Source organism: Polypterus senegalus, chromosome 4 (genome assembly GCF_016835505.1).
Source record: "Polypterus senegalus isolate Bchr_013 chromosome 4, ASM1683550v1, whole genome shotgun sequence".
NCBI classification, from domain to species: Eukaryota; Metazoa; Chordata; class Cladistia; order Polypteriformes; family Polypteridae; genus Polypterus; species Polypterus senegalus.
This window is the reverse complement of record NC_053157.1, coordinates 90,011,919-90,026,147: the sequence shown is the minus strand read 5'-3', so window position 1 is coordinate 90,026,147 and position 14,229 is coordinate 90,011,919. Positions and strand designations below refer to the sequence as shown.

At 33.6% G+C, this 14,229-nt stretch overlaps 1 protein-coding gene across 4 annotated transcripts in view; it reads right to left on the bottom strand.

The window, feature by feature from the left end:
- irf2 (interferon regulatory factor 2) overlaps positions 1 to 14,229 on the bottom strand; it is a 121,344-nt gene that overhangs the window by 48,785 nt on the left and 58,330 nt on the right. For all 4 annotated transcript variants that reach the window (XM_039751026.1, XM_039751022.1, XM_039751024.1 and 1 more), the window contains one exon: positions 13,780 to 13,879. In XM_039751026.1, the coding sequence (XP_039606960.1) occupies positions 13,780 to 13,866 (87 nt within the window). In that variant the 5' untranslated portion in view covers positions 13,867 to 13,879. The remainder of the gene's footprint in view (positions 1 to 13,779; positions 13,880 to 14,229) is intronic.

Here is a 14,229-nt window from a genome sequence, read left to right as displayed (position 1 = left end):
TTATTTGTTCTTCATTGAGCAAATGGAACTTTAATACAAAATTCGGGATCTCAGGCTTCCTTAGCATGTGAAAATGTATGGCAGGATATATTATTTACGAGCACACATGCATAAATGGACTTATCAAAAGCAAGTAATGCCTACAATTGTTCTTCTCTTACTTCAATAAATGTACTTTTACTAGCATATCTATTAATGACACCTCTTTGATTGTAGTGGTCTCAGAAAATGATGGTTGTTTCATTGGTGAAACACACAATTAGTGTCTGAAAACTGAAAAAAATGTTTCAAGAGATGCTCCTTTCCTGTACCTCTTGTTATATACTGTGACAATATCGGTAGGGTTTTAGCATTTTAATTTATAGACATTGGCATTTGGTACAGTATGCATCTGCTTTATAAGAAAACACTAAGGTCTGAGTGTTGTGTACCCTCAGAGAAATCTTATTGGTCAGTTTGGCATTGGTAGAGAGACAAAAAAACGATGTGCAAGTGTGAGAAACACGAGGAAGAGTAAAGGCGCATGCGGAGAGAGTAACATTTAAAGATCAAAAGTATTGCAGTACTTCTTTGTATTCCTTGCTCTGTGCTCCAACAAACACACGTTATCGGCAATATACTAATAACCCAATTGTGCTCCACTCACTTAGAATCTGGAACCAATGTAGAAAGCATTTTAAGACGGAGAAGCTTCTATCTGTGGCACCTCTGCAAGAGAACCACCTCTTTCAACCTTCACAAACATATGCGGTTTTTAATATCTGGAAAAAATTTGGAATTAACTTGCTTAGAGATCTTTATATAGACAACGTCTTTGCATCCTATGAACAATTAAATTCCAAATTTAACATTTCAGCTACACATTTCTTTCACTATCTTCAAATCCGGAACTTTATTAAACAGAACCTTCCAGATTTTCCTCATCTTGTACCCTCATCCATGCTGGAAAAAATATTGCTCAATCTTAGTGACTTAGACTCCATCTCTACAATATATAAAATCATTTTACAATCCCTCCCTTTCAAAGATCCAAGAGGACACTGGGAAAAAGATCTCTCAATTAATATATCAGAAAAGGAGTGGAAAGTAGCAATGCAGAGAATTCACTCGAGCTCCATATGCGCAAAGTATACAATTATACAACTCAAAATTATATTTCGAGCACATCTGTCTCGACTAAAACTCTCCAAAATGTTTCCAGGGCATGATCCAACCTGCGAACGCTGCAACCAAGTCCCAGCCTCACTGGGTCACATGTTCTGGGCCTGCACCAAATTAGACAAAAATTTTTAATTGCCTTTCAGACAGCCTTGGACACACAATCCCTCCTAACCCATTAACAGCTGTGTTTGGGGTTCTTCCTGAGGGGTTTAAAGTGGAGAAAGACAAACAAACTGTGATTGCATTCACTACACTGTTGGCATGCAGACTTATTCTGATAAACTGGAAGAATCCAAACTCTCCTCTTTTAAGTCAGTGGGAAACCAATGTGTTATATTATTTGAAATTGGAAAAAATCAAATACTCAGTTAGAGGATCCGTACAGACGTTTTTCAAAACATGGCAGGATCTAATCAGTAATATTTTAAAATAAGCTTATAAAGCACAGAGAATTTATTAATTTAGGTATGTTTACAACCCTTAAATTTCACGCCGTTTGGCTTGCTCTCTCTCTCAGGGGTGGGGATCGATCTGTCCTTAACTCAATTTTTCTTTTTGTAAAAACTTGATTGCTTTGTATGGATTGCAATAAAATTAATAAAGAAATTAAAAAAAAAAAAAGATTAAAGTATAAAAATCAGACCAGAGGTGATGAAGGTGCATTGAAAAAATGACAGAGTAGGAAAAGTAGGCTTTATTGGAAAATGTGCAAGAAAGGGAATGATAGTAAAGAGAGATTAACACACACAAATACAGAGGAAAAGATCTGAAACTATACATATGACAAAGAATAGCAAATATTTTAAAATTATTCTATTATCTGTTTTTGACAGGCAACATGGCTAGTTTTCTATAAAGCAAGTTTAACACAAAGAATTTTTTTACCAAAAAAGTTGACTTCACTGGTAGTTATTTCAGTTTCAGAAGAAAAAAACAATGAAAGTATTATTACATTGCCCATAGCAGGTTTTGATTGACTTGTCCACTTAAACCTCAAAGTGATTACAATTGTTCTAAAAACAACATAGCCTGAAACTATATTCCAATCAAATCAGGCAATGGCCAGGTAATATAATGAAAGATTTCCTCACCCAAGTAAAAAACACTTTCAGTTAATGTCTTCTAAATAGTAATAAAGGTCAATTAAAACACAGAACCACTGATCATCTTGATAATTCCTAAATGCAGATACCTTACAAACCTTAAAGAATTCTTAAATCTTTACTTCCCTCAAATTTCAATAAACTGTTTGAAATAACTTTAACTTTTTGCCTGAAGTATGGCATGGATTCTAACTGCAATTTCACAAGCAGAGATACAAGTCATGTATAATACAATACTCCGCTTGCATATACATGCATATAAAAATTTTATTGATGATACTAAACACTGCATATTGTGTTATGTCCCAATGTTGCTATTGTTGTATAAAGGCCATAGCATAAAAACAGATTTCTAGAAATGTTTCAAGAGATTGAAGTTTAAAATTTTGTTTCTTTTTTCTTTCAGTATTAATATTATGGTACTAGTAAAGGATATCAGACCAGACATTCTACACAACTTCAACATTACTAATAAGCACATTTAGAGACTACTGTCTAAATATTCACCTATAATACATTATAAATATACGTTTAAATAATTAAAGTAATTTAAAATTATTTTTGTGCTCAACACTGCCTCATTTGGGTAGTAGTTTTTTTACAGATGATAAAACACAAAAGAGACAACAGCAATTATATAAAAGATTTTTACAGAAAAAAATGTACACAGGATTTTTAGGTTAAATATTATGTACACTGTATATTTACTCAAACACACACACCTACAACTGGTAAACAGAATTCCAAACATTTTCTGAAACAATCTTTCAGTCTGTTTATTGTTAAGTAATGCTTTTCTAGTGTACTTAAGAATTCTGTAATAGAAAAGTAGGCCTGTGCTGGCTCACTGTTAACCAGATCATTATGGTCCAATGCCAGTTATTTTTGTAATATTTGTCTGATTAACTGTTGGTACTTTTAGGGGAGACTGAATGAGCAGGGCTATAAACAAAATGTGTAATGAACACTACAATACTATGATTTGCAAGCTTTCCATTTAATGCATGTTGTGCTTTCTGAAAATTAGTGGACATTTCTGTTGTGAGTCAAAGTTAACTGGTTTTGGAACAACTGCCTTTTAAAAAAAAAAAAAAAAAAAAAAGGACCTTGGGCAAGAATAATGAAACAGAGTGATACTGAAGATGGAGGTTACGTCAAAGGCAATTGTAAAATCTGCAGTTTGGACAAAACCATAAAATGACAGCCAAAATAATGTTAACAGGTTATTTGTGGGCACTGCTTTAAAAGTACTCTTTAAATTCTCAAATACAAACAATCTGTAAACACATAAAACACAATCACTACAATGCTTTTGCTCAGCAGATGGACTCTGCTTTATAATTCATTCTTATAATGTTGAAGACAATTTCAGTCTAACCATCTACTATCTGTAATATTTGGCCTAATAACACACCCCTACATTGAAGTTCACAAAAAACAAAAGCTGCTCTCTATAGTAAATGCTAATATATACTAACTAATTGTTCCAATCTCTGTGTTAAAGAGTAATTTCATTTAAACTAATACAAACATACATAAAATAGAAATGTATAGTACATGTAAAATGAAAACACTCAATATTTTTACAGCAAATATAATGAACAATTAGTATGTCACTGTGTTTTATATTATAGTTATGCAAACTGCAGTAACATACTTGCATAAAATTATATTAGATTGTATTAAGAAAAGTAAAGTAAATATTGCTGTATATGAGCTATAAGAAAAGCCACCTTTCAGACAAACATTCAAAGCACAAAATCTTTTATATGACCAAGAACTTGTAAAATATTCTGCTTACTGAGAGAAGATGAGGTAAGAAAGGATGTCTAGGATAACTAAAACATATCTGATTAGCTTTTGTAAACAAAAAAATGAATAAATGGAGTTAATACACCTTGCTGCTTAATCACTGGTTATCTCTCTGTCACAATGTTTTACATCCATGCTCGGTCTTGATTGAGTTCACAAAGCCTTACAAAATTTAAATTAGTTATCCAAATCAAGTCAGATGAACACAGCTGAAAACCAAGACCGCAGCCAAAAAGAAGAAATGTGATCATGTTCCACTTGGAACAAAGATTCTTGTTATGATGACATGCTGCCTTTATGGGCCATAAATATATTAACTGTTTAGTCAGAATATTCAATTTAAATAATAAAATGAGATGTGTTAATACTTCATGATAGAAAATCATTAACATCAGAATGACATTATTTGTGATGACAATGATAAAAGAAAGACTAAAGACTTCAGAGTATGTCTCTACCTCCCCTTCACTGATTTTACACCAAAGGAAGAATTAAGTTAAGTATAGCAGAATTGTGTGAATCACAACTTCATTAACTATTAAATACAGCACTAAGGCACATTATAGTTGATGACAGGATGATCAGACAGTATTTACTGATCAAGGATCAAACATATAATCAGGTGATGCTAGAACTACTAAAGAAGCAGTTATGGAAAAACATCAAGTACAGTAGTTGAAAGAAATCTATATGTAGCAGGCTCTAGTTAACACTGTACATTTCACAAGCTAGTCAATTTGGACATTATTTTATCATACTGAAACATAAGTTAAAGCTTTCAGCATATTTTAATAGAAAAATATAAGCAGATACCTAATTTTAAAGGTTCTTGACTTCTGCCTTAAATACATTCCATTAGATACATTAAATGTAGATGCCGATTTCTTATTGGAGGCAATTGAGCAGAAAAAAGCCAGAAAAATCAAATACAATTGTTGATAAAAAACATTTTTTTTCTTTAAATTTGATATGTTTTAAACATGTAACAAAATGGTCACCCACTATTATGAGAGCCTGATGTTACTAACATTCACTCTGAAGATTAAAATATACACACCTTAATAAATTATATAATACAACAAGCTTTATATTCTTTAAACTGGATAGGACAGGTTTAGTCTGATGACTTTGGAACCGTTTATTACCGGAACCAAAATAGACAATTTCAACAAAAACTAGGCTTTTGTGAGGGAAAAAAAGACTTAACTGTTCTCATTTACACTAGAATATTTGGAGTTACTGAGTATGTGAGTGGACTCCACAGTACAAGGGGAAACCAATACAAACCTTAGGTATGCAAGTGCTGTATGTGTGTGTGCATGTTTGGTGTGCCCTAGATGTCTTCTCAAATTAGGGCAGGTCACTTCAACAACCACCTTAACCATCCAAGCCAAGAAGATGTCATTTTACTCAATTAATTCTTTGGGCTTTACACTGCATGGCACAATATACTTAAATACTGTTACTTGTCTATTGCAACTCCAACAAAAAAGTTTAAACAAAAAAATAAATAAATAAATAAATAATAATAGTATTTTAATTTCCTACCTGTAATGATGCTATAGAGTGATGTGAATTCTTGTATTCTCTAAAGTGGTTTGAATCATTAAGTTCAGTTAAAAAGAACAGATCAAGATTAATGATTCACTTACTCTTTCATTTATTTTACTGACCCATATACTGAGTTGATACACTGGTCACATTTCTTTCTGTCACTTGCATGTTACACATCACTCCTACCAACATACAAGGTGTACAGGTTTTAGCTTTCTACCAGTTGCATTTCAAGGACGCCATAGTGCATGCATAGTTGCTTTAAATAACATTTTAAATTAAATTAGGCAGTTTTGTCACACTTAGGCCCAGGAAAGCTTTATAGCACAATTTTTAGTAGGCTTATTGATTAACACAGTGAATAATAACTCAAAGGTAAAATTTAAGATACATGCATGCATTCATTGGATACAGCCAACAACAAAGCATAATACACTATACACAATCAAAAGACACACTAGATATAACTGAATTCTTGCCAATGTTAAGAAATGGCATAAAAACAAATCCTGACCTGAGAGAGAGAGAGAGAGAGAGAAAGAAAGAAAGAAAGAAAAGAGAAAGCTGACCTGGTATGATTCTATCCCATGATATTCTTTGCTTAGCCACAGGACTACAGAATACTTTCAAGTAGTCTCCATTTATTTAATACTCCAATTGTTTTAATTTAGCTTCAGGGAATAAAGCTAATTCCTCATTAGAATTTGTAAATCCACACAAGAGACTAATGAATTCCTTTTTTTTTTTACTGAGAACAGACCTCAAAGTTGTTTTCAACTACTATGAATATTCCCCAACTCTCTCTAAACATCCTCTTCAGCCCCTTCCATTCTTTCTGGTTGTGTTTATGTTAGATTACAGCAAAAGGTACCAACAACATCAGACACATTAAGACAAAATGAAGATGGGTTTTGTCCAACTAACAACATTCCAAGTATAAAAAAATGTGAAAATACAAGACACAGAAGAAAACACATATATGTAATAAACATTTTATATACACAAAATCCTTTAAGATATTTTAATATGTGAACTAGTCATGGTTGTGCAGCACATATTTCTCTGGGACAGTTTACTGTATGTTTGGACTGATGCTATTTACACATAAAGCCCTTGCACTATCCTAATAATGCAAACAGGGAACCTGCTTAGTGTAACAGGCAAGCTAAAAAATGTATCCATAAAATCTTTGAGCCGGATAAAGTTTGTCTCTAAAAAGAACATTTTTCAAAGAAATTGCCAAGAGTCTGAAGATACAGAGAAGAAGTGAGGTTTTTGCACAGTGTGTCTGTTTCATTATTAAGACTGGCTCCTCTATCCCAAAAATTTTAACTACAACTGTGCTTTGTAGAGTACATTCAAAATACATAATTTCTTTTAGTAACTGGTAACTGAATATGCAGTTACACACACCATTTTAAGAATTCATGATGGACCCAAAATATTGTAGTTTTGCATAATCCAAAAAATGTACAGGTATAACCACTTTCTTTTTATAGTGTACACATTACTCTTACATTCCTTTTAAAAGATAAAAATTTGTTTTTTATTTAAAATATTTGTTTCCCATTGCTGAGAAGAAAGAAGCTTTAGAAGAAGTCTCATTGACATTTAATAAGCATTAAATGATATAAACTGTCGTGATGGTCAAGAACATTCCATAGATGTCCAGAAAATCAGAATTTAATAAATTGTATGGAAGAGATTTTAGGGACATTAAACAGGGTAAGTCAGAGGTAGTCACAAAAGATCAACTTCCCTAAAGAGTTACAGTAGATTAGCTAAATTCATAGAATGTAAAATATATTCCTCCCCTGTAGGTGTTTATTATAAAAATTGACCAAAAAATAGCCCCTCTCGCCTAAAATATACACCAGCACTTCTTACTCCTAAATAAAGTGTGAAAAACCTACTACTTTAACTTGCACCCACTGAGCATTTGTAAAACAATTATTTTTAAAAAAATTATTCTGTTCTTTGCATTTGTAAAAAAAAAAAAAAAAAAACGCACATATAAATTGGAAATGCATTTCACCAATTGTGGTAAATTGCACATACATTTGCCTTCTCTGTAAATCTGCCTCAGGCATTTCAGTGGATAGTCATACTGACGTTGGTTGTAACCAAATTTTAAAATGCAACATATCCCTCATTGTCTTACTTTGTGTTAAAGACTAACTCAGAGAGTGAGCTTGACTTTTACTGCTCTGAGAAAAACAGAGTGAAAAGTGGTCTCCAATAAACTGTTTGAACAAGAACGTGTCAAGTTTTTCTGGCCTAACCAGTTCATCTAGGCAGTCACCCTATGTTAACATTCTGACGCAGGAAAAAGACTGTGTGCTTCAGAACATTAATGCAGCATGACATTGATGACTTTATTTACACTGGAATTCTCCTCTTTCATTTTTCATACTACCATCTCCTGCTTATTGACAAACATTATTTTATACATCCATATACAGTATAACCTCAATTTGAGTTAATTCAAAGAATTGAATCTAGCACTGGTAAATTAAAATTTTAACATTCTAACTCCAGAGAGATAGACTGTTAACAGTATAACACTTTATTGCTTGGTGTGTTCTATACCAACTTATGTCTTAAATTTATTAAATTAAGTTCTTTAATCAAATATTCCACTGCACACTTTTGGAGTTAAGTAGAAAAATAAATTTTTAACCAGACATTATATGGTGTTCAAATGATTAAAATAATATCTAATTTTATATACTATATATATGTAATTTTATATTTTATATGACTGCAAAGTGAATTGTACAGTGTATGAGAACATGAGGGCAACCATTAAGGAGGATATCAGGGAGGCTAAAAGACAGTTGGAGAGGAATACAGCAGAAAAGGTGAAAGAAGACGCTAAGAGATTCTTTCAGTATTTTAGCAGTAAAAGAACAGTCAAGGAGGAGGTTAAGTGCATCAGAAATAGTAAAGGAGAATTAAAAGATACAGACAATGAAATAGCGGATGCTTAACTTACATTTTTCTGAGGTGTTTACAAGTGAGCAAGTGGATAACCTCCCAGAGGTAAGCGCAACTACTAAGGAGGTACTGAAGGATTTGGAAATTGTAGAGGTAGAAGTACTGCTCAGATTAAACAAAATGAATTCAAACAAATCACCAGGACCAGATAATATTTACCCCCGGGAAAATTAATGAAAGGAATTATTAAGGATAAGATTGAGCAACACCTGGCAAGGACAGGAGTTATTAGAACAGTCAGTATGGGTTCAGAAGAGGGAGGTGGTGTTTTACTAACATGCTGGAATTATATGAGGAGGCAACAAAAGGATATGATCAAAGTGGAGCTTATATTATTTATCTTGACTTCCAAAAAGCATTTGAGAAGGTGCCACATGAGAAGTTGGGCATCAAACTAAAAGAAGTGGGAGTTCAGGGTGATGTTTTTAGATGGGTGCAGAATTGGCTCACACACAGGAAGCAGAGGGCGATGGTGTGAGGAACCTTATCAGAATTGGCCAATGTTAAAAGTAGTGTTGCACAGGGGTCAGTAATATATAGTAATATAAGTGACAAGCTGGTTAAGTTTGCCGATGATACCAAGATAGGTGAATTAGCAGACTGGAAATTTGGAATCCGTTATATCATTATAGAAGGACTTGGATACCATATAGGTTTGGGCAGATTTCTGGCAGATGAAATTTAATGTCAGTAAATGTAAAGTATTTCACATAGGAAGGAATTAGGAATCATAGTAGACTCTAAGCTATTAACTTCCCAACAGTGTTCAGAAGCCATTAAGAAGACAAAAAGAATGTTAGGTTATATAACATGATGTGTGGAGTACAACTCCAAAGAGGTTACGCTCAAGCTTTATAACACACTGGTGAGGCCTCATCTGGAGTACTGTGTGCAGTTTTGGTCTCTAGGCTACCAAAAGGACATAGCAGCGCTAGAAAAGGTCCAGAGAAGAGCAAATAGGCTGATTCCAGGGCTACAGAGGATGAATTATGAGGATAGAATAAAAGAGCCTTTTCAGTTTAAGTAAAGTAAGATTAAGAGGTGACATGATTGAAGGGTTTAAAATTATGAAAGGAATTAGTACAGTGGATCGAGAGTTATTTTAAAATTAGAAAATCAAGAACGCAAGGACATTGTTTGAAATTTACCCTTAACAAATTTCCAAATAACATTAGGGTGTTGTTCTTTGTGTAAAGAAAAATAGACACTTGGAATAAGCTACCAAGTAGCATGGTAGACATTAAGACTTTAGCGATTTTCAAAACTCTACTTGATTTTTTTTTTTTTAAAGAAATAAGTGGATAGGACTTGGTGAGCTATGTTGGGCTGAATGGCATGTTATATATTATAATATATATATACGGTATATTATGATATCTATCTATCTATATCTATATCTATATCTATATATATATATATATCTATATCTATATCTATATATATATATATATATATATAATATATGCAGTAATCCCTCGCTATATCGCGCTTCGACTTTCGTGGCTTCACTCTATCGCGGGTTTTATATGTAAGCATAACTAAATATATAATGTGCAGTAAAACTAAACTCATCGTTATTGGACAAGTCGTCTCATCATTGTTGGTGAGTAACTATAATTAATTTTCTACTTACAGTATTTAGTACATGTACGTACGTTTAGTGTCACAGACACACATTTACTGTATACAATTTTTCTTGTATTGTACGTATCGAAGTCTAAAAGGGCCGCCAACATTGTAATTTCTTCCGATAAATCTTCAATTCTCTCTCTGAAATACGTAATATCTTCGGCAGAATCCATTTCTTTGGCAGTAGTAAGCATTTTTCTAATTAATTCTTGTGCTATCGATTCACCAATCAGTAACTAGAGGGCGTGTTAGAGCCCACCCTCTCAACTTTGACGAGTGAATGTGACAGTTTTATTTCAAGTCGTATTTCATGATGGTTTGCAGGAATGTTACGGACAAAATGAAATAAATACATAAGCAACAAAAAACATATTTCGTGACACATTTATTTATTTATGCTCTCATTTCATGATATATTTATTTATTTAGGCTCTCATTTCATAACACCTTTATTTATTTATGCTCACATTTCACAGTACTTTTATTTATTTACGCATTTATTTATTTATATAATTTTGTCCGAAATATTCCTCCATACTTTCGATATGCTTTTGCTAGAAGGAAAATTAGCTTCGTTGATTTGACCTTGATTCCCTGTGCGTGTATGAGTAATATAGAGCAAACAGCTTCTAAAATGGCATGTGGAAAGATACCAAAGTGAATGCTCAAAGCAAAATAATTTGTGGATGACTTTATTCACATTGCCGAATCAGATTCTGATTTGTCGGACTCCAATTTTGATGCAAGTGATCTGGAGATGTAGATCGAAAACGAAAGTGAAGTACTGGCATCAGCTGATCAGTCCCCAGGTGATCGTGGTGCTGAACACATTCGTATAGCTGATGCACCTATGGCAACGTTCGCTTGGGAGGACAGACACTTACGATGACAGGAGGTACAAACTATATTGTGTTTCACTGCAACTGCCACCCCTGCACACCTGTCTCACAAAGATAGCCAGCCCACTGTGCATTCCTATTGGCCATCAAGCCGTACCCCGCGCAGCTGCTGTTGCTGTGAACTGCAAACAAGCACCAACAGCAAGTACAACAGTCGTTTTATGTTGATTTATGTGTGAAACCATTGCTTTGTGCTCTTTTCAGAAAACTGAGTTTTCTCAGACCTGGGATTTGTACTTTGACAATACATTTTATAAACATGCAGATTATAAATGAAAAAGAAAGACAACCAAACTTTCTGCACATGGATTGGCAGGTCTCCAGGCTGCAGCAGTAGCCCGACCCACACTCTATTTTTAAACACTGCACACCAAATACTGTGTAACATGTTTCTGGGCTGGCATAGACATATCAGAAGTGAAACGGGTATGAAGCACAGTTTCAAGAGGAAAGAGAGCATGTGGTCCTTGGAGCTTAAATAGGAACTGGCGCTCAAGGATGCAAGGGACCAGGAGTAGCAGCTCTAAGAAGACAACCTCAGAAATTTGTAAGGACATTCCTGATCTCAGGACATAACAGGATAGTGTAAAAAAAGTGACCACTAGTACTAGCGGTCCTTAAAATATTGAGTCAGAAGGTGAGCTGGAGAAAAACACACTGCTTGCAAAAGTAAGGCCAAAGCTGACAGAGAGAGAAGTAATACAGCCAATGCTGAACTGGGTGACTTTTCTTGCAGAAACCTGTTGAATGGGGTGGAGTAATGGATCAGCAGGATGCAAAGAAGTTTTCTTGTGTGTTCACATACTATGGTTCACACAACGTGTCAAGTGTTATAATAAAGTATATTTTCTTGAATATCATGACTCCAAAAAGACAGTGAAATAGTTGGAAAAGCCAAAGAAAACTGAAAGGCCATTACTTTGAATGTGAAACTTGACAAGATAAAGCGTAGTTAAACAGCTTTATTAAAGGGCACTTAGTGAAAGGAAATATCTTTTTTTGGTTTGTTTTGATGACCAAGTTTATTATTAAACCAGTTCTCTAAATTTCATGTATTTTGTGCCATTTGAACAAAACCAGAGTTATTTTTTGGGCCAAGGAACACTTACATCTTTTTCCATTTAAGTTAATGTTACCTGGATGTTTGCATTATGAAAATTCAGTTTACAAAGGGGTTTTCAGGAAAAGACTAACTTTGTAAAGCATGGGAAGCCAATATAATCCAAGGTTTTTTCAAGTCAGCCAAAAACAGCCTCAGTTAAACAAACACAACACAGTGGCCTAACAGGAGGATGTAATATCTGCACATACACATACACAAATCAAAGATAATGATAACATTCGAGATGATGGCTTTCAAAGGTTAGTTAAAGCTTGTTTAATATATATATAGATAATATAGATGATATATAGATAATATTCCTGCCACCAAAACAATTGGAAAGGCAGTAAGTAGAGCAGTAGATTTATGGCAATCCTATATAAAAGGCTGAGATAAACATTGATACATAAAACCACCACCATTTTCACTTGTTTCCTTTTAATAATATTCAATACACAGACCTACAAACTGCAGCAATGTTTAAAATGGTTCAATTGCGGTATTTCCAGAGACTTTAACAAAGGAGTGAAATATGTTATTGCTGCATGTGTTGAGGCAATCCAGCAGGAAGAAAATGATCAAAGCATCATATTAAAACATCTCAAACAAACACTCCACACTTGAAACAGGACAGGTAATTCTTTCTTAGAGGTTTGCCATAAATTGCCCTTATAATCAATTGCAAACAAATGTATTTTTTGAAATTGATCACTGGAAAGCTGTGTTCAACACAAATTTCAGACATTCATATCCATTACCTTTCCTCTCTCAGTGGTCAAAATGAACATTCTCCCTCATTCCAAGTGACTTGTGTGTTCTATGAAGTGTAAGTAAAATTTGATCTTTTAACTGGCAACATAAGCTACATTCTTACTTTATAATATTTCTTTATGTTAGATATGGAACAGAATTGTAAACAGAAGAAGAAACTATATTATTAAGAGGCTAAAAATTGGAATTATTGGTGAAGGGTTACCGATGTCACAAAAATGTCAGATATACTTTTCCTCTGGGAACAGGAACACTAATGAGATTCATCCATTACAGATTGTAGCTTACTACGAAAAGCAGAGATTGGTAGGATCGTAGGCTAAACTGGGTGAGACTATACAAAAAAGTTTAAAAGAATATACCTTTTGCTAATCATGAAGTGGATGAATACGGGTAATGATTCACAAATATACATTTTTATAAATATAACACAACATTCTCAAACCTGATTAATCCATTTCACGTTCACAAAACCAAAGCCAACTTTGGCATCACTGGATCCATTCATTTCTCTTTGCTTAGTGCATAAGCAAACAAACATAGAAAAGAATATATGGCTTTTTGGTATGTTAATAATCATGTCTTGTTGTCAAGAGTAAGTGGTTGAGTATCCAATGTCAACAAATAAAGGTCACAGTGGCTTACAAACGTTAATAAAAAAAGATTCTTAGTCCAATTTTACAAAACTAAAAGATACCAAATAAATTTTGTAGGTGTAGGTAGTTGGCAGTAAGAAATTAAATATACTTACCCTATTTAACCATTTTAAGCCCGGTATTTTGCTTGAATTTATTTGATCTTCTAGCCAAGGACGCATTCGCATTCGTTCAACAGGCATGATGACTAAAAACCTGTAAAATGAAAATGATTGATCATGAGAAAGAGAAACTAAACAGTTTGACTAATAACTAAACAGGACAGGTTAAACAGTAGCTTGTCAGATCTTGATTCAGATTTTCAAACTTTCAACTGCACAAATCCAAATTATTACATTAATAAATAATGCAGATTATCACAGCAGAATTAAAATTCTGATAAATAATGAATATGATATTGATTATGCTGTGTAACAGTTCTAATTCAGCTGAATTAAACAGGGTTTGAAAATAGGAGTTTAGGCTGCTACCTGATTATTGAATAAAATAAGTAACTTAAAGACTGTAGGCAACAAAAGGTAAACATTTTGAGAGGGGGTGATGAC